The following is a 21,387-nucleotide window of genomic DNA, read 5'->3' as shown; positions in this document are numbered from 1 at the left end:
AAGGGTCTGGTTTAGGGCTGTGTCAAGCCCTCTTCCCCCTTCTCACCCCCCACAGAGCCAGGTTTTGGGGCTGGGCAGTGTTCCTTCCCCCTACAGGGTCAGGCCATCCCCCTCTCCTCTGTAGGGCCAGGTTAGGGCCAGGCCACCCCTCCTCTCCCACCTCCACAGGGCTGGGTTTGGGTTGTGTCAACCCCCCTTCCTACCTGTGGACTGACCAGGCACTGCCCACCTGGCCTGCCAGGCAAAAAAGTTGAGCACTTCTGTTCTAGAGAGATCTGATTCAGTGCTCTCCTCCTATGGCATCCCCTTCTGCCACTGTCGGAGACAGGATAACTGGGCTAGATAGACCATTAGTCTGAACCAGCATGGTGCTTCTTAAATAGTTTTGTTTTTTTAAAGGAAAACAGTTCAACATCTAAAGCATCAAAATTAAACTCACCTTGCCCCAGAGTATGCTCCGGACCTCAGGACTCCTCTTGGGCTACATCCAGTGACAGAAGGGCAAGCAGGTGCTTAACGCAGCAATCATTTGCCCCTTCCTACTACCTACATGAATGCCCAATGGGGCTCCAGTCCCAGAATTTAGGCTACAAGCCCTCTCCTCTAATTTTTGTCCCTTCTACCATCTCTGCAGACTAAATTTTATTAGTAGATGTTTAGGATTGTGAATCCAAAAAGATGACAAAGCCAGTAGGGAAATACAAATAGCCTGAACAAGGGAATAACATTAGAGGTGGGGAGGTAAGGAGGGGAATGCAACTAGGTTACAGAAAATACAATGTTAGCCAACTAAGCCCAGGGGTGGGGGAGGGGGGAGAACAGATTGCCTTTTATTAGTAGATGTTTAGGATTGTGACTCCAAAAAGAAGACAATGGTTGTGGGCCATACATTTGACATATCAGATCTAAAGTATCATTTTTCTTTTATAAATACTTAACATTCCCGCAAAGAGGAACTCATATTATCAAGAAATACAGACCTGCACTAGTATTAAATAATTCAGTCATGTGATTATATGAGTGCTGCCCTCATTGATCTTGCACTTAAAGGTATTGCATGTTGTAAAAACACTTTCAAAAATGTTAATCTGCTTTGACTAAAAGCACTCTTGGCATTTAAAAAAAACAAAGGCATAATGAAAATGTCTCTGCTTTTGGTTTTTGCAGTCTGTCATCTTTTATTGTTCAATGCTCTTGTCTCTTCCTCTTTGAGAAAAACTTTAGTAAGTTTGCTAACAAGCCAAGTAGAAAAATATGACTTACCTTTCTGAACCAGGGCTGTGCAACTTCTAAGCCCCTGTGAGCCACAGCAGTGAAAACTGCATATTGCATGGGCCAACATACAAACACTCTTGCCCACTGTTGCGCCATGCGAGTGTAATCACCACCCCCCAGGCATGGCCCCAGTTACCCTCAGCTCCCCACATTGCCCTGTCCTCCTGGGGCAAAAGCAGGAAGTGGTGGCTAGAGGAGGAAGCAGCCAGAGCAATGCGAGGGAGCAGTGGTCAGTGAGAGCCCAGGGGCTGCACATTAACCTCTCACGGGCTGCTAGTTTGACAGCCCTGATCTCGGCATTCCCATCCCACATATTTTACTAAATATGTGAAAACAAGATTAAAAGAAAAAACACTTCCATGACTTTACTCAGTTGTTACAGTTTTACATCTGGAAATATGTAAGTGGCGATTCAAATTTCTGATCTGAAAGTCCCAGTGAAGTTCTTAAGATTTGCAAGCCGCAGCTCTGTCGTCTTCTAAAACGCTTTTACTTTAAAAGTGATACCTATAAGTGTCTCTACTTTTTTATTCATAATTTTTCATTCATCAGAACAAATGCATAGGACAGGGCTGTTTAGAGCATACTGCTGATGAAACCATGTTTTGAGGTACAAGAATATAGGTGTGTTCTAGGGAGTGGTAAGTACTACTATAGACCTTTTAATGTTGTTTTCAGTGGCTGTAGGCAGATGGCTGGCACTCAAGGGGAGAGTAAAAAAACAAACACAAAAAGACTGCTGAACTGTAATCAAATTGTTAGATGGAGCATAAAGCAATGACAGTGTTCAAGACTTGAAGTCAGAAGGCATACCGTGTTTAAATAGCTTTAATGTGACAGTTTTTGGCTGGTATTTCCACGTCTCTAGAACGGGATTGGCTTGGTGTGTGATCTTAATGATTCCGTGTCAGAAACTTGTTTATAATTGTTTTTTTCACAGATAATTTTTTAAGGAAAAAAATCCTAGCTATTAGTATTAAATGTACTGTTCCAGATAGAGGGCCTTGCTTCATGTGGCTACCAGTAATGCAACTCAAGTCTAAATCATGTAGGTTGATGCTAGTGCAAGATCATTTCAGAAGATAATTAAGACATTTTATTAAGACTTCATTTCTTTGAAATTACTGCTGTGCATTATTTTTCAGTGACTATGATTTTGTCTGTATATTTATCACACGTCTTCAGCCAGTATTTCAATTTATATTAGTGACATTTTAAAATTAAAGTAATCTTTTAAAGGATTTTTAGGGGGAGAGAACTAATAAAGACATCGCCAGTAATTAAAGGGATTCCTTAAACTGCATGGTATCATCTTTCATTCTGACATATAAATCTTCTCCCCCATCCCTTTTCTTTCAGGTGGATCACCTTACTTAGCAACAAAAATAAATGAGGCCAAAGACTTGCTAGAAACCAGCACCAAAAATTGATGCTCAAGGACTTCTGTGATTAGGAAAAATGAAACCTTTTATATATTCTTTTCTACAGGAAATCCTGTGGAGATATTTTGGGACAACTATCAGCCACTCATTTTACACAATCGTTTACACTGAATCAGATGATCTGTTATTTATCTTCATAATTAAAGATTTAAGACTATTTAAAAAGTGAACTGAAATATTTCATAGCAGTCTCTGTCTTGCATATTTTCCTTCTATTTATTGTGACCTGTAAAAAGCTTGAGAGGTCTTATTCAACAGTTGTTTAATACAGGTTTGTTCAGTTGGACTGGGCTTCTGTCACTTTTGTGTTGCATTGAAAAACTTGTCTTAAATCTTGTATAGGTTTTCCATTTATTTCAGGGAACTTTGTAACAATAATAATGTACAGGTCTGTCACTTGTAATACAGCAGATCCATAAGGTAAGACTTAAAAAGCTTGCTACACACTGCATTCCTTTACCTTGTAAGCATTAGGATTTGCTTGTAAGTGCAATTTCAAAGCTGCTGCCAGGCTCAAAATGATATAAAGGTGACTCCAAATGCAGTTTTCCTTCATTCCTCACTCCTGAAGAGATTTACATGGGTTTTTTTAAATCTAGATTTTTTTCCATGTTAAAATACCTTTTAACAATGTAAACAAACTTTTGGGGACAAACTTGTAACACTGACCTTTTTTTGCATAAGATGAGTCTTAAACTATCGCCTTGCTGCTGAGCTTTGGGAAATCTAGGACCACAGTCCCTGAGGAAACCAAATAAGTTTGCCATTGAGGAGAGTGGCACCCAAGGTACCATAAATGGTACTATTGCTGTTGCAGGTTCCCTTCAATGGCAGCAACTGAGTTAACTCTCCTGACCAGCCAACATCACTTCTTCTCAAGTGACAGAATTTCACAATTTATTAGTGCAGTGGATCCATTATAGGACTAAGTACAAAGGGGTGTTCTATGGTCCCTTTATGACCACAGTCAGCTCCCTTAGGTTCTGTCTGTGAAATGGGATGATCCCTATGATCTAGCCATAGAAAAACAGTGGGGAAAACATAGTAGGTAAGGTTTTGTAATACATTGTGCATTAGTATTCAGCAAAATGAATGCACATCCAGTGCAGAGTACTTAATAGTTCCTAAATCTCCAGCTCATTGATTTTTTTTTTTTTGAGACTGGGAGGCGGCAAACATTTTTCTTCCAAAAAAGTACTGGTAAACAGAACAACTCCCAACAACTGTTTCACGCTTTTGAAAAAATCCTCTTTCCATTCTCCTGTGCGCACATTCCCAAGCATGAGTACAGACAGATATCACATGCCTTTGTAGCACTACAAAAAGTTGAGCATACAAAGATGTATGCAGCCTTATAGTGCTACAAAAATGTTCCTGGGCGAAACAAGAAATTCTCTGGAGTGCTCCATTTTGTAGTAATAGCCACAGAGGTGTTATAGTGTACCACAGAGCTGTTATGGGTCTCTTGGTCCCCCAGCATCCCAATGTGTTCCACACTGGATGGTCACTGAGAGCAGTACTGGTAGGGTACAGCCTGCCCGCTCACAGTCACTGGCAACATGCCAAGCCACCTTCCCCGCAGTGAGGAAATGAGGGGGCAGCAGGCCTGGGATGCTGACAGTTGCTGACAGCCTGTGGTCCTGGCTGAGCTGCAGTTGTCACTGACTATGGGACTTCCCCCCAACAATCTCATGAATCCAATTGAAACAGATGCTCTTACCATGAGTAATAGAAGTCCAGCCATGAGAGAGAATGTGGAACTTTTGCCAGCGTACCTCCCAAACGACACGGCTAAGGCTAAAACTCCCAACGTGAAGTCATCTAGTCACTCTTCCTGCCAATCCCAGATGTATGATATATTGGCTTTGTTAGTCCCAAGATACGGTTAAAACTAGAATTGATAGTACGCTGAAGAGTATGTTCATGCCAAGTGCTATGAACATACTTAACAAACAGAATTCTGCCATTTAAAAGCAAGATGTGAGTGGATCTACAAAATCAGCTGCATTTTAAAGAAATTGGCCTATATTTCATGCTTGAGTCTTTAAGCACTCGCTTTTAAAAGAATAGCAGCCAATTAATGCACATTTAAGATTAGATATTCTTTTCACTGATTTAGTGGTGTGCATTAGCAGAAAAATCAGTGAAGGTTTTGGGTTTTTTTGGGTCCCTGATTTTTATAGGTAGACTCTGTAAGTGATCTGGACGATTGCCCAAAAGCAAAATTGCTCTGCATGGTAGGCAGCAAAAATGTTCCCTCTAATGACTTTACGAGCTGACTAGCTATTGTTCCCAGGTGAGTGCCTTTTCTTGTTGCTGTGCAGAAAGAAGAAAACCTCACATTTTAAAGTATCAATTGAAACATAAATACATTTAATACTGTTAATTTAAGAACAGAACAAGGCTAACTTCCAGTTCCTTTGGTTCTATAAGAAGTACAAAATATTTCTGTATTTTTTCATTCATTTTAGTTTGAGTGATTTGAACCTCACAGGCACCAGGTCTGGCAGAAAATAGATTACTCTGGTGACAGCAATTTGGTCTTATTGTTCAAGTGAAAGGGAAGGAGTTTCCCCATCTTTTCTTTTACCTCTTTCTTCAGAGTTCTGTTGTTTCTACTTTCTCTTCTCTTTTCTGGAGCCAAATGACTCTCATTCACTATGAGACCCAAGTCTGGTACCTGGTCATTCACTGAAATCTCCCATTATTACATGCCCAGACCTGTGCAAGCTCTGTATGCAACAACGAAAGTGTGTAAAGTTAAGCACCTACTTGGCAATAACTGCATATTGGGATGGACGGTAGAGGAAAATTAAAGCCTATGCTTTGTCTATTAAATCACATGAAAAGTAAGAGCAGGGAAGTGGAATGAAATGGTTTAGTTGAGGCTGTCACTTCAGCTACCAGTTTCTTATATTTGATTTGCACGTAGGTAATTTTTCCTTGAAAACTTTCTGGTCCCTGCATCCAGAACTGTTTCTGCATTTTATCTAAAGATGGTTTAATGCAAAAAGTATTCAACAATACTTAAATTACTTCCTAAAATGAGTGTAGTTAAATACTTCAATGCTTTTGAAGCTTTTCTCATAATTGTGTTTGGAATAACCTCTTCAGAAGCAGAATGTCTCTTCTTTTGGGGGCTTTTCCTGTATGCTTTTCCCCTATGGCTGCACAGAGTTTTCTGTTTTATTGGCAAGAAGAGGAGACTGAACTTGGCTTGCCCACTGCAGCCTCCAGAACTCTCAGTTTGAATGGAGATGAAATTAACATTGCTGTTTTTGGCTTAGTAACAAAAGCTTTGGTTTGTAAATTGCCAAGCCATCTTTGATTGTGAATCAGCACAATCATTGATGTCAATGCAACCCTGAGACTTCTGTTTTGTCATTTAACTGCTGCTGTCAACCAACAAAATCCAGAAATACATGACTATCCAGGACCCATGAAGAGTTTATTTGGTTCTAAAACAAATATCTATCTTGTTATCTTTAGCAGAATTAAATTTAAAAATACCAAAAACAAGTCCCTCCTCTGCCCCCCCCCCCACACACACACAGATTTAGAATTCAGTTGGAGTCTCCAAATCAGATAATTACAGCATATAGGGAACAAAAATGTTGACATTAAGCCATGATTTCACAGGCATCTTCCTCAAGCCCCCAAATGCTGTTGAACTAGTTAAAAAATTACCGTTTGTTTGGTTTTGTTTAAACTCAGTAGCTCATTGGGAATGTCCTGTTTTTGTTTGTTTTTGTTTAAAAATGTATGCTAGCTTCTGTGTCTATATAGAGATATAGGACTGGAAGGGTCCCTTACAGGGGACCTCATCTAGTCCCACCCACTATTCAGTGCATGATCATCCCTGATTGAACCACCTCAGCCAAGTGTCTGTCCAGCTCACTCTGGAAGAATATCCATCCTTGGAAATTTTATAATTTCTCTAGGGAGCCTGTTCCAATATTTGACAACCCTCAGAGTCAGAGAGTTCCTCTTAATCTCCAACATAAAGTTTCCCTGGCTAAAGCTTGAAGCCATTGCACCTAGTTGTGTCCCCTACAGCCACAGAGAGAAGCTCATCTCCATCCTCTCTATAATTGCCCCCCCAAAACCCCCTCAGTCTTATAGATTCATAGATTTAGGGTCGGAAGGGACCTAGTAGATCTTCTAGCCCGACCCCCCGCCAGGGTGGGAGAACAACAAAACCCCAAAACAAGAAACGGGACTCAAATGAGTCCAGCCAGGTACTCTTCTCTTCTCCAGACTAAATAACCCTAGATCCTTTGGGAATCTGTGTCCTACAAATGATCTCTTGGGTAAGAGCATGGTGCTGCTACCGGGGAAGTGTTGCATAGGAAGTTTGCTTTGCAGATTAACCACTGCCTTCCTTAGGAACTTTGGTTCCCAGTGCCACCCATCCCTATTCGCTGCCAAACAAGTGCACGAGCCAACACATCCTGATTTATGCGATGTAGCATTGGCATAGGCAGGTTTCACTAAGCCCTGCAGCCAGCTGGGCATTGATGCCCAATGGGAGGGCACTGTAGGCAGTGTGCACTAAGTACATACCAGTGAGGCATGCCAACATCTACACCATAAGCCACTCCTTCCAGCTGCCACACATCAGGCACAGGAGTGGACACAAGACAAGCAGGGGGTAAGAACACAATCTCCACCATGCACTCTGCTTCATTGAACACCACCTTGGGCAGGTCAGTGGTAAGGAGCAGAATGTGTACAGGGGCCTCCACTCGACCCGCAGCCTCATGTTCCAGCACGTGGCTAGTGCCAGCAGCACGAATACGTCCAGTGCCAACACCAGCACCCATGGTTTCATGGAGCAAGACATGCTGGCAGAGGAGCAGAAGGCAGGGCAGGGCAACAGCAGCAGACATGGGCCTGCACAGCCTGTACGTGTGGGGGGCAGCAGAGAATCCATTCCCAAGCCTCTGGCCACAGTGCTGCCTATGGGCAAGACAGACCTCCAGGAGTTGACCATTGCAATTGTATCACTTCCTTCAAAACTAGGGAGATGCATAGTGGGTGCGTCTACACGTTCATTAAGTGCTTCTGCTACTGCACATTAAATTTGGTACCTCCAATGTGAGGTGCCAACTAAATGTGCATTAGGCTGCCCTAACACACAGTACAGAAAGCGCACTTTTTTTTTTAGTAACGCTTAAATGTGCAGTAGCCTAATTTCACTGTGTGTTAGCGTATTAGCATGGTTTTTGAACTGACACTCTAATGTGCAGTAAAATAGGCTATTGTGCATTAAAGCACACATGTAGACATGCCCAGTGATACGTATTGTGGAAGACCAAAAAACCTAGTTTATCATTATTAGCATCAACATTACTTCTAACATCCCAATATTGTAAGGAAGCTAGAAATTTATTGAACATGATTAAGATAACCTTATCATATTACTGTGGCAATTCCCTGTCTCTTTTTCTATAGGAGTTAATATACAAATAAGACTGACTTTTTTAATGCCATATGTACATCTTAGCTTTTAACCAGTTACAGTACCTCTCTCATAGAGCAGATTTTGTGTTTAGAAAATGTATAAAAGCAAGAGATGGCAGTTAATGGGAAGGCATGTATATGCTAGCAGTAATATAAATAATGCCTTTGGAGTGCATTACAGTGGTTATGGCCAGTGATACAATAAAGTAAAAGCCAGAGTTAAGACAGATATAGATAGTATAGCTAGCTGTTGCAGAATAACAGAGCCAATTTGCCTGGGAATAAAAATTCCATACAACTATATAAAGGTTTTGTTTTTGCTTTTTAAAGTTTTATGCTATACTCTCCAAGATCTCAGTTAAATTTGAACTACTGTTCTGAAAAGTCTAAAGGGGTTAAAAAAAAAAAAAGATGAGAGTAGCTGAGATTTGATGGGTTGGTGCAATAATTGAGTTGTGTTTTAAGAGCCAGCAGACTCTGAATCAAGGCTTAGAACTGCTGGTCAGGTCAGTACTTTGTTTTCAATATCATGCGGTGTGGAGGTTTCTCTTTTCCTAGCTTTGCTTAGAGGGAGGAAATCTTGCTTGTAAAGCTGCTATTGGCCTAAAATTAACAGAATGTTGGAGTCATGGGCACCTAGTTAGCGGAGTTCAGCAGCAGGCCAGCCAGTAATTGTTTCGCGCTTCCCTCATTGGTGTCGGTGGGAATTACTGCAGTATAAATTGCTTTAGGGGACAAATTGATCAACTAAGAGAGGTTTAAAGACCTCAGTGTTTTAAGTTACTGACAGCAATTCAGGATTTTAGAATCAAGTGGTGAAATGCAGTTCCCTCCATTGAATTTTCTGTAGCTAGAATAGAGGGAGAGACAGTTGGAATCCCCCTTTTACAAGAGCCTTAAAATGAAAGCTTGCTAGTGTTTGTGCTGGTTTTTATATAATATTTAACTGCCAATTGACAATGTTCACAGCTCATAGAAACCATTTCAATAGAGACATTAAATAGACTGTGACCCAGGTGCTAAACCACAGGATAAAATTTGCAAGTTGCTTACATGCTCAGCTGGGATCTTCATATGGTGATTTTACAGTTAGGATTTTTCACTCTGCAGTGCCTTAGCCCAGGTCCTGTACTCTACCCACTTCATTAAGAATACAGCTCTGCAGATGTTACTGGGACTCCTGCCTTCACTTCACCTATGTTCTTGCTAACTGCATAACTGTACTTCATAATCCAGTTCTCAATGCAGTTGCTTTACCTGTCAGCTTATGAGACTCAGGAATTCAAAATACTCCTTTTTAGGAAGTATACAAAAATTGCTTTAGCTCTTCCTAACTCTTTCAATTGAAGAATAATCTACAGATTATTTCTATGACTACAGAAGAAACTGGTGAACATAGGTCTGTTCATTTATTAGCTTTTCAGTCAAGCTTTCACTGAAGATATGCTACAATTTTGTATTAAAATGAAGTTCAGCTCCTGAAAAAATTACTATGTAAATAAGCACTTGTCATACCTGATTTTTGCCAGTCTTTTTCCCCCAAAACTTTCTCCTACTATTTAACTGCACTAGTGTGACAAATTTAACTCTTAATGAGCTAAATCAGTGGTCTTCAAACTTCCTGAAGTCACAGAACCCTTTCATATCACTTTTTCTGCTGTGGCCCCCCTACCCATATCCTAAAGATTGATGTGGAGCTAGGTGACCTGTCCCAGCAATGACAGTGCACTGCACCCTGGCCTACTCTGCCATTACCACCAATCTGTCAGTAGAGCCCCTGATGACAGCACGAAACCCCTGGGTTCCATAGAACACAGTTTAAAAACCACTGAGCTGGATTCAAGTCCTCCATATACTCCTTAAAGGAGTGACCAGCCTGTATTTGTCAATTGCTCTGAAATCATAGCCCAATCACCAAGGTGCAAGAAATAGCAAAAAGATGTATGAACAAGAGAAATAATTAAAATGATAACTGTATGTTGAAAGAGACAGAAATATATGGAAAATAATTGTAAAGAAACAGTTGAATTCTTGCCCTGCACTACTTTCTAGAATGCAGCATCTGGCTAACCAGTTCCTGCAAGCAGCTTGTCAGTTTTCACCACCCAGCTGCAGTTATCTGAAGCCCATGAGTCCTTAGACAAAAAAACTTGCTCTCATGGCAATTCTTACATCCCCAACTTTATCTGCTCATCTACATTCTTCAGTCCTTAGGAAGCATATATCACGTAACTTCCTCCCCCCAAATACATATCCTCCTCCCGGATATGTATTCCTCCCCCAGATCTGTCTGGCAGGTCAGTTGTAATTCCTGATCCAATTATATCAAGGAAATAGTTACATCCTTTCAGACATGTAGACCACTAATCCAATATCCTTAGCTATCCATTTTTCAAGATATAGATTCTATCTTATTTGGTTCAAAGGTTACAGACACTTATCTCTGAAGATACTTGTAACTAAAGGTTTCTTAAACCACATATGTTTGTAGATAGGTCTTGGCTTATGCACCCACACTCTTGGCTGACTAATAAACTGTCATCTCCGGCACAAATTCTCAGTGTTTACTCCTCGAATGTGTGAATAGTATTGTCTGGAGAAGAACACTTAATCTAACCAAACACTATGGCCTATTGCCAGTCAAACCTTATAAAGAGACAGAATTGCAGTCACACCCAAAACCATGGTTCATACAAAAATAAAAGCGATAAAATTAAGCACAGCTTAACATTAGCTAAAAACAGAAACCAAATGCTATATTAATATATCAAATTTGGAAAAAATATTGATTTATGATACTCCACAAATCCTAAAACAGTACTGCTTCCAGGTGAGTTTGTGACAAGCATTTTGGGCTAAATGCAACAATTAGGGACAAGTTCTGAATAAGAATGTGCCTGTCCAAAATGAGTCTTAAGTGCCTAACAAGTTCTAAAACTAGGCCTAAAAAGCCTCTTCTTGGCTGCTGCCTATACCCAGAGTCATCTATGCTCATCAGGCATTTCCCTCCCCTTCTCCTCCCTCACTGAATCTGAAAGGGCTCCTGCAGTCCTGCTTCCAGGCCATGCAGAACCACTCTAAGCTTATTCAGGACCCGGAAACCAAGTTCCACTTGAGTCTGCTGAAGTGGCATATCTGGTAAGTGTAGCCAGGACATCCCTAGTGCAAGCTCACAGGAACAGGTCCCTCACAAAATAAGCTACTTTCATTTCAAATATGGTCAAAGGAGCAGGTACCATTGCCATCCACCATTTATCTATTGACACATTAAACTGGAGCATTATCTTAGCATCTTCTTTCAGTGTTCAGGCTAAGCAGCCACATCCAGGCAAGCAGGGGCATGCACTTGCAGTAGTACAGGTAGTAGCAGCACAAATTTGTGCCACTACTTTGTGCTTCAGCACATGTCCCTGCACACATGCTTTGTTGCGGGACACATTGTCCTGCTTTGGGTAAACTGCCTTTGTCCAGCTACTGGTTCCCAGCGTGCTGGAGCAGCCGGGGTGCAAATGGAGCAGTAGAGATGCTTTAGTTAGCAACCAGAGCATCTCATTGGAGGACCAAGCCTCCATTTGTTCTGGCACACACTATTTTCATATGGTCTGCACCACTGTCTCCCCAGTGTTTTTTGGGTTTTTTGCTGCTAGGCAATCCCAGGAGCAAATTTTGCCCCCCATGATGCAAATTTGCAGCACAGGGCACATTTTAACATTTTAGTGTGGTGCTACAAACTGCATGTGCCTACATGTTTGGATGCAGCCAATAGATTCAAGTCTGCCTCACCCAGTTCCCAGAAGGTTGCTCTGATCATCAGACTAAAAGCTGCACTGACCACTAGCACCTTTTACCCTCTTTGAAGTGGTGCCACTAAACAGCAAAAAAGGCAAGATTCATAATGCCAGAAAGAACCTGTAAGTGGGCTCCTTGAGCTGCTCCTCAGCTAATCTTCCCAAGTAAAATGATCTTTAAGCAACAAACAAAAAAAAGAATACCCCTCTGCCCTGTTCTGGGTACTAAGAGAGGAGCCCTTTGGCTCTGACCTCAACACAGTAGCCTGGCCTGCATCTGGTAGCAAGCTTGTTCTGCTCACAGCATACCTCCTGGCTGCAAACTGTTCCCTCACTCTGTGCTTCTTTTCTGCTCTGCTCCCCTGGGGTTTTAAGTGGACACTCCCTCATCATCCAAATGCCCGGCAGCTGGGCTCTCTGAACAGGTCTGACCATTCCCTCTTAAAGGGACAGACAGCCTAGTTACAGAATCCTAATTGTTAGGGCATCCAACTGGAGAGGAGAGAGGGGTTTTGGCTTTCTGTCCTAGACTGGGGCACTGAATCTAGGCCTCCCATTTCCTTGCAAGTGCCATAAGCACTAAAACAGTAGGCAGTAGCACTGCTACTGCTACACCACCACTGCAAAACAAAATAATGAACCCTGCTCAGACTTTTCAAAGACTAGATATAAACTCCTATCTCAGGGAGGATTTTAAGCTCTGGATCTGAAACACATGGTGGCCCCTGCCACAGCCCTGAGTCAACTGCCTAAGCTCCAGAGAAGGGGATGAAGCATAAGTTCAATTGCAGCCTTGTAACTTTAGAAGACCACCCCCACCTTCCAACTTGGGAGGGGGGAGCCTCCAATCAACCTGCCCCACCTCCGGTGCAGGCTGGGCAACACCCAGACAGAACTCCCTCCCCTCTCTTCTCCTCCTCCCATTCTGAAGACAGCACCCAGGGTGGGGCTGGGCTATATTAGCCCAGCCCTGCTCCTAGTGCACACTGACAGAAGTTTGGAGCCACTTTGAAGCACCTTCATCTGAAGCCTCATGTAATGAGGGTTCAGATTGTCATGCAGTCAAGCACTTTTTCATAAACTCATACATTGTAAGGGGCTGGAAGGGACCTTGGAAGATCTTCAGGTCCAGCTGCCTGCACCAGGCAGGAAAGACAGGTGGGGTCAGGTGACCCCAGCAAGGTGACTGTCTAGTCTCCTCCTGAAGATTTCCAGGGTAGGTGATTGCTCCACCTTGAGAGGGAGCTTATTCATCGGTCTGGACACTCTAACTGTGAAGTTTTTCCTAATGTTGAGCCTGAAATGGTCTATACTCCTGGTTCTCCCCAAGGGGGCCCTGGTGAACAGTTGTTCACCAAGCTCCTGATGTAGTGGTAAATTGCTACCAAGTCCCCTCTCAGCCTTTTCTTTTTCAGGTTGAAGTGTCCCAGGTCCCTCAGAGGCCTTTCCTCGTATTGTGCAAGCCTGTAATCATATCGGTGGCTCTTCTCTGGACTGTCTCAAGTTGTACCACGAACTGAACGCAGTACTCCAGTTGGGGTCTCACCAGTGCCGAGTACAGTGGAAGAATCATCTCCTTGGTCTTGCTGGAGATGCATCAATTAATGCATGCCAGAGTATTATTTGCCCTGCCGACAACAGAGTCGCACTGCTGGCTCATATTCATGCTGTCATCTATTATTGCCCCCAGGTCTCTTTCATTTGTAGTGCGCGTCAGGTTGGTGTTGCCAAGCCTGTAGGTGTGCAGGGGATTGTTCGTCCCCAGCTCTGCCCCAGCTCCTTGCAGTGGTGACAACCTGGTCTAGAGCTAGAGCAGAGCTGCAGTCCCTTGCTTGTGCGCCTCTGCCCAGAGTGTGCAGGCTACAGTTCACAGCTCCGCCCTGGCTCCGGAGCAAGTTGCCCCCATCCCAAGTTCCCAACAGCTCTGGAGCAGCCCCCTGCACTGCTTGCTATGCATGCTGCTAATGCAGCTGAGGCTGGTCTCAATAGCAACCCCAGCCTAAACTTTCCCACGCAGGTGCGGCTGGGGTCTTCATGGAAACCAGCACAAGCCATGGGCGGCTGGGGAATGGAGTCCCTGGTCAACCGGATCTGGCCCGCAGGCTGAACTTTGCCTGTCCCTGCAGTAAGGCATAGCCTTACAAGGCCCAGAACTGCACAGCCCTGCCAAGATGGCAGCACTTCTGCACATGAAGTCAAGAACTGAGGCATATACATAATTTAGGCAGCCACCACATAAAAGTTTTGAAGATAGAAATTTTGGACGTAGGTACTTAAGTAGCATTTAAGTCACATTTTAGGGACCAACTGTTTTCTAATCTATACCCCTCCTCCATTTGATATGGAAATCACTGAGTCAGTAAGCAACCCTATAATGCTTTTTGCCCAAAGTGAGTTGTTAGCATAGTAACATGCTTTATCATTTTTTAAAATCATTTAATTATGTCTAACATCAGAGACAGCTTTAATACATTATATAAAGGTAGTCTAGCATTATGGGCACTCCACCACAGGATGTAGACAATGCAGTGAAGGTAGCTTTAAGAAAAAAGTTACAGGTTTGGGGGGAGTAACACTCAAAGATCAAGACTTCTGCAGATTCACTCTTGCAAATCCTTCCTAGCAGGGGATTTCTTTCAGATCCTGGACACTTTATCCAGGTCTTGTTTTTGATGTTGGTGCTGTCTGGAATCAGTAAGAATGATGTCTTTTGGATTTTTTTTAACCTGTAAGTCTCTGGCTGCTGCTACTTTAATTGCTTATGTTATATATGTGAAGCTAGATAGGGATTTAAAAGAGATGCCTTTGTCAGAATTAAATGGGAAAGGGACCCCAAGTATAGTAATACTGCTTGTAATAAATATATTACCCATTTTCAGATCATGTCAGTACTTTCTGATCTAAACTACAAGAGGAGTTATTTTCAACCAGGGTACCAGGGCACCCTGGGATGCCACCAAATGCTTTGAAAGGTGTCTCAAGGTGGGAGAAAGCAAGCAGATAAGGTAAGCAGATAAACTAGGCTGGTCCCTGCCTAGACAGTCTCCCATCCTCACTGCCCAGCACCTGAGTAAGGAGGTAAACACTTCAATATATAAATGAGTTTTTGGAATTAACAAAATTATGGAGGGTGCTTCAAGTTCACTGAGTGGTGCCTCAAGTCCAAAGAAGACTGAGAGCCACTTTACTAGAGCCTTAAAAGGCAGAAACATATTTAGGTCTTGATATGACACCCACTGGAGTCATCAGTGGCTGCTTTCCCATTGCGGCTGGGCACTTTGGAGCAGGCCCCTAGTGCCAGTTCACCTCTCTTCAGCTGGTATAGGATTGTTTTCCCTCCAGGCAGTGCTTGTCTGTTTATACTGACTGCCACCTCTAAAGTGACAGTACTAGCGGCAGCACCTAAAGTCATGTGTGGAAGAGAATGAAGAATCTTTGAAAAGGCTAACACAGGAGTAGGATGTGAGAACAGCAGTGCAGGCTAGATATTTGGAAACTTAAAAGGCAGGCTCATGCTATTCCAGTGCATTTAAGCAAGGTTTCCTGAAGTACATAGCACACCATCCTGAAAAGGAAGCAAAAGGAAGCAGGGGGAGAGGAGAGGCATGTCTCCATTATTCTCCAGTGAAATCAGTGTAGTATTGTCTGCCTGGGTTTGCAGAATCTGAAACAACAGCACACCAACATGAAACTGCCTTTTCCTTCAATGGGATCAAATTCAAGGGATGATTTAAATGTCAACAGTGTTAATGATTCTGTAATTGCTCCTTCAAAATCTGCATGAAAGGTGCAGAGGTACCATAACAGGAAGAAATACTGGCTAGGAGTACCTAGACAAAAACCTCTACTCTTAGGAAATAGCAAGAGCTGTGGAGAGCTGTGGAATGGAGATTTGCCCCATTGAAACCTGGCCAGAACTTCAGCCATTTAGCAACACAACAGAATATAGCTTAGTTTATACAGCATAGCTGAGGATCTTGAGTGGTCACTACTTTTGGAAATAAGGCTACCTATTTTGGTGGCCACATGCAGATTTCTGAGCCTAATTATGGTACCCAGTCTTGCCGTATAAAGGTGAGGGTCTTACTTCAAAGCTCTCTGAAAATTCAATTGCACAATGCAACTTCTGCAGAAGAATAAAATGTTATGCTGGTCTTGCTGGCATTTGAAGTTGTGATGCCAAGGACATTTACAAGAGGGGAAATCTGATGTTAAGCCTGCTAGCAATGCTGAAATGGCTTTAGAACCCCGGACGCAGCAAGAGCTTTCTAATGGATGTCTAATGTTATCAACAATCCCTAATAAATGTGTGAATATAGCTGTCAGGTTCTGTGTATAAAATTTAAAAATACAAAAGTCATTAGCAATAGCAATTGGCAGAAAACACAGTTCCAAAGCAAAGATGACACAACAGTGCATATCCACAAAGAAGGGAGAAGAGCAAAACCATTTATTCACACATACCTTATTGCCTAAACAGACACATGATGAGAAATATCCTCAAACCTTTTTAGTGATTCATTCTAAGGAATCAGTGACAAAAATATGAAGGAAAAAGAGAGTCTCATAAAAGAGAGTGAGAGAGAGAGGGGAAAAAAGAAATCATTTCAGTTACAGACCTAGTCTATACCAATAGTGCTATTCTCTGCATCACTTTTTCATCACATTCATAATCCAGTGCTAAGTTAGTTTTTCTGGAGGTGGATAATGATTCTAATCACACATGATCTAATTTTCCTTTAATAGCTCTAAGTAGCAAGAGGAAGCTGCAGCTTGTCAGTGAATTGCCCATCTCCTTGTCCCCATTTGCAAAGAGACACTAATAGGCCTAAATACTTATCACTGCCAATCCATAGTAGCCTTGTGCAAGAGAACTGTTTCTTTTTGCTTCTATACAAAACACTAAGCTTTCATTTTTACTTTTCATGTGACCAGTGATTTGTTAACACCTTACGACTGCCAGTCAAGAAAGCGTTTAGCTAATTATTAAAGCTCTGTGGGCTTATACCAAGGTCTGAAGAAAATTCTCAGCACTCTGACTGATAGATGGGAATACTGTCAGATGTGATTATGTTTTCACACCATTTACTAGTTTACTTCCTTCAATGTTATATTGTTTCCTGGTTAGAGAAAAAAAACCTTGCATCTTTCTCAACACTTTTTTTTTTCATCTTCAAGTAATTCTCCCTCCTCTCAATACAGATTGGCATGGCAGAATTCTGTTTCAGTTGAAATGTCTATTCTGCTTTTCTTTTTCCAATCAGCTTTCCACCTATTTCTTTCTCTGCATCTACACTGTCTTACTGAACCTCTGCTTTCAGGTTAAGCAGGAAAACGTCAACAGAACACTCCTGACAGCCCTAAAAATCCACTGAAAATTGAATATGGTGAAATTCACAAAAAATTGTTTGGGAATTAAAGTTGTGGACTTATTCCAATTTTCCATCATTTAAATATGAACTGTGAAAAGCAATGATCAGTCCCTGCAAAATGAGAAGTGTGTGTGAGAATGAAAGTACTAAAATAAGACATAGGGCTAAAGCCATCTTTGCCATAGCTCCCTTGATTTCCAGTTATAGAAGGGATGAATTTGCCTCATAAATCATGAAGACTTAAGGGAAAACAGCATTAAAATCTTTCTGCCAGAAATTCCAAATGGGTTGTAAGGAGCAACAGGAATACTACCAAAAAACTCTGCTAATATTTGCTTAAATGTTGAAATGAACACACCTCATCTATGCTTGTTCATTCTTGGGATTGACTTTCCATTAGCAGTTGGGAGGCCTAATTTTCCTGGCATAGAAGTTTTGGGGAAAGTGAACTTTGCAACTTAACATGAGTGTTAATTCTTTTTTCTTCTATTCCAGTAACAGAAATGCAAGGTGATTTATCTATCAATCATCAATTAACACAAGCTTAACTATTCAGTACTGATTATCAGCACATTATGTAGTAAATCTAGAGATTTTTAAAAATGGCAAGTGAACAAATTGAACCAAGCATGCTGCCATCTGCTCAGAGATATATTCTGAGAACAAACAGAAAAAAAACAAACGAATTTTATCAGTTAAATTTGCAATTGCTCTTTCTTTACTTAGTGCCAGTGAGGACCTAGCCAACGTAACATTTCAAACATGACGTATGTATGTAATACGACATGGCTGATGCATGCTTTTATCCATTAGCATAAACTTAAAATATGAAGCATTTGAAATACCTAACCACATTTTGAATTTTGCTAAAGAGGAAGATTAAAAAATGTGTGGCCTAGCAGCCTGGTGCTAAGAGACAATTAGGAAACCTTGATGATTGAGCTATTTGTGAATATAGTACAATAAATTATTCAACAAAACAGTTGCAACATCTTTAGAGGCAGTAAGCTTTAGTTCCTGGCCTGATGCTGGGATAAACAAGATGCAATCTACTGTATTGTCCATCTCCTACAGATTCCTTTTTTCATGCCCATAACTGAAAAAATTACTGAGAATTGGTTCAGCATTATCTTTCTGGAATTGGGTTTTAACCAATCTGCTGAATAATTTAAACTGAAGTGAGTGGTTTTCTGTAAATGCTTTTGACCTTTAAGGTGAAATAACCCCATACATAATCTTCAATGCAAATGTTTATAGCTGCTAAACAATTTTCCCATGCAGCTGGCCATTTTTATATCTTGAAAAACTAGTAATGATACAAACGGTTGATTATGGTTTACAATGGCAATAAACCTCTCAGAATTGGTTGTTACCAAAATAAACTGCCATTCTGTTAAATGTTAAATAACAAGTCATAAACAGCTGAAAACAACCCATTTCTTGTGGATTATTGCCTGAATAAATTTCAGTAGGAAGTGCAGATCATTAAGCTCTGAACAGCAGATCAGGCCTAATGAAATTATATATACACATATATGTATATTAAAAAAAGCTAAAGAATGAATGGAACAGCAAGACATTTTAAACAGGAGGTTGTCTGGTGTTTTATTCATGTAAAGAGTATGGTTATCTCCCAACACAAGTTACTTTCCACTATTTCTTCACCTGCAAAAAAAATATCAGTACTCAGATTAATCTCTTTATAAAGGTAGAAGACAGTGTACTCAGGTGGAAAACAGATCTTCAGCGAAACATGCAGGTTAGTGTCAGTATTAGAATAATTACTACTGCTAATCTCAACAGCTAGAAAAAAAAGCGAAACAATTCATAACAGAGGCACCATCTTCCCGACAGTGAGTGACAGAAAGTTTCCTCACCATAGCAACCAATGTTATCTCCTAAGAATAACATTAACCTCCTCCGTTACCAGTTTTATATTCTTTTACTATGAAAAGCAGTTGCAAGGCTTGATTGTATTTTCATTACTTAATATGTATGGAGTACGTCCTAACTTAAATAACACTAAGAAGACACGAACAGAAACTAAAAACTTCTCTTCATGCATTAAAAATCCAGGCCTGAAAGCAGGATCACAAACAGACAAGGAGAGGTTTCTTTTCTCCTTTCATGAAAATTAAGCCTTTTTAGCTACTCCCAGTGGAACAGATGATCTTTGAATGGATTCTTAAAGGCTGCATGTCTGGAAGGAAAAAACAGGAGACTGGGGCAGGCATCCCTTCTGAACCCAGGTATTGCATTCCATCCCTCTTTACCCTGTCACCATCATCTCAGGAAAGACTGAAATAAAGACACTTGTACGAAATATTTAGGTATTTTAAAATAGAATGATTCTTTTTTTTTCAGAATGTCATCACAACTTAGCAAGTAAATGATCATCACAGCTCTATGGGATAAGGTAATGTCCTGGGAACATCATGAAGGTGCCATATAGGCTTAGTACAGATGTTAAAAAAGCCCAAGGAGGAATTGATCTAACTTATACAGTTTTCTGTAAGCAGCCTATGTTAGATTGGTAGCAAATGGTATACACGTTCATCCTTTGGAGGGGGTAGGGCATGCGGGCAGCCTGCACTGGCTGTGGTCAACAGGTTGGGGGTGCTCCTGCACACCTTCCAGCATGCCCTGTGGGCTCCCCAGGCTGCCAAAGACTGATGAGCACCTGGGCTGCCCTGATTGGCTGCTGGGCACAGGCAAGCATGCCCCCAATGCCCTACCATGCCACCACAGACCTTCCCTCACACCCAGCCCTAGGCTTCCAGAAGAGCCCCAGAGCAAGCACCCTCCATCATGCTTCCATGTCCCAGCTTGCCCACATCCCACCATGGTGTTCTGCCATCCACTCCGAAGCAGGGAGACCCAGGAGCTGCAGTATGTCCTGCTTGTTGCCCAACACAACGCTCACTGGGGGTTGTGGGACATCACATATGCTCACATGGACATGATTTGGCAGCTGGCCACCAGGGCACGTGGCTTTGTGCTCCTTAACCCAAAGGTGGACGGAGGAGGTCAACCCACCACATGCCGCTCCCATTGAGTATCCTGGATTGGGCCACCAACTTTCATGTGGACAAAAAGGATGAACCCGCCCAGGACTCCATGGACACTAAGGCTCCAGAACCACCTTCATCAACCTCCAGTTGTGGGCCCATGCCACCAGCATCAACTGGTGAGACTGGATCATCCTGGGCACCTGGGTCCAGACCTTCCACATTCTCTGGTGAACTTTCATGGACATTGTCCCCTAGCTGCCCCCCCCCTCGCATTCCAGTATGTCTGCATGTGGCCACCCCTCACTCCGGAGAAGTTGGTGGTCATGAAGCTGGCCACCCCTTGCAGGTTACTGCTGCCTCACCAGCCAGTTTTGTGGGAGCAAGACCATGGTCAGAGAAGGTCTGGGAGGTGTGCTATATCATCCAGGACATCCTGGCCAATCTCTTCATCTGCCTTGTCAATCCACACAAGGTGGTCGCCGGCTTTTGCCACATGGGCTTCCCCAACTGTGGGGGCTATGGTCAACACCCAAATCCCAATCTTCTACCTGGTCTGGACAGCCTAGGCATTCATCAGCAACAAGGGATACTTCTTCATCATCCTGCAGGGCATCATTGCCCACCAGGGCCACTTCACCCACATATTTGCTGGCTGGGTAGGCAGCGGAAGATGATGCCTGCATCTTTTGCAACTCCCCACTTCTTGGGCTGACAGAGAACAGTCACTATGCTCCTGAGGCCCCCCATTTCATCATCAGTCATGTCCTCATCCCTCCCCCTATCATTGAGGAGCCAGCTTACACCCTCCTGCCTGGCTGATGAAGCCCTATGTGGGGCAGCTAGACCACTAAAAGGAGAACTTCAAGTACTGCCTGACAAAGTGCCACATGGTGGTGGAGTACACCTTTGGCACCCTCAAGGCGTACTGGTGGGCTCTCAGTGCGCACCTCAAGGTTTCATAGTTTCATAGTTGGTAGGGTCAGAAGGGACCTGAGCAGATCATCAAGTCCGACCCCCTGCCATGGCAGGAAATAAT

General features: G+C 42.4%; 1 protein-coding gene across 1 annotated transcript in view; it reads left to right on the top strand.

The window, feature by feature from the left end:
* The window catches only part of DNAJC15 (DnaJ heat shock protein family (Hsp40) member C15), a 51,051-nt gene extending 48,151 nt beyond the window's left edge, over positions 1-2,900 (top strand). The window contains exon 6 of the mRNA XM_019525416.1: positions 2,635-2,900. Within this exon, the coding sequence (XP_019380961.1) occupies positions 2,635-2,705 (71 nt within the window). The 3' untranslated portion in view covers positions 2,706-2,900. The remainder of the gene's footprint in view (positions 1-2,634) is intronic.
* The last annotated feature ends 18,487 nt before the right edge of the window (positions 2,901-21,387 follow it).

The sequence above is a fragment of the Gavialis gangeticus genome, unplaced genomic scaffold (assembly GCF_001723915.1).
Source record: "Gavialis gangeticus isolate Ggan-Ray unplaced genomic scaffold, GavGan_comp1, whole genome shotgun sequence".
Taxonomy (NCBI): Eukaryota; Metazoa; Chordata; order Crocodylia; family Gavialidae; genus Gavialis; species Gavialis gangeticus.
This window is presented reverse-complemented; position numbering and strand designations above follow the sequence as displayed.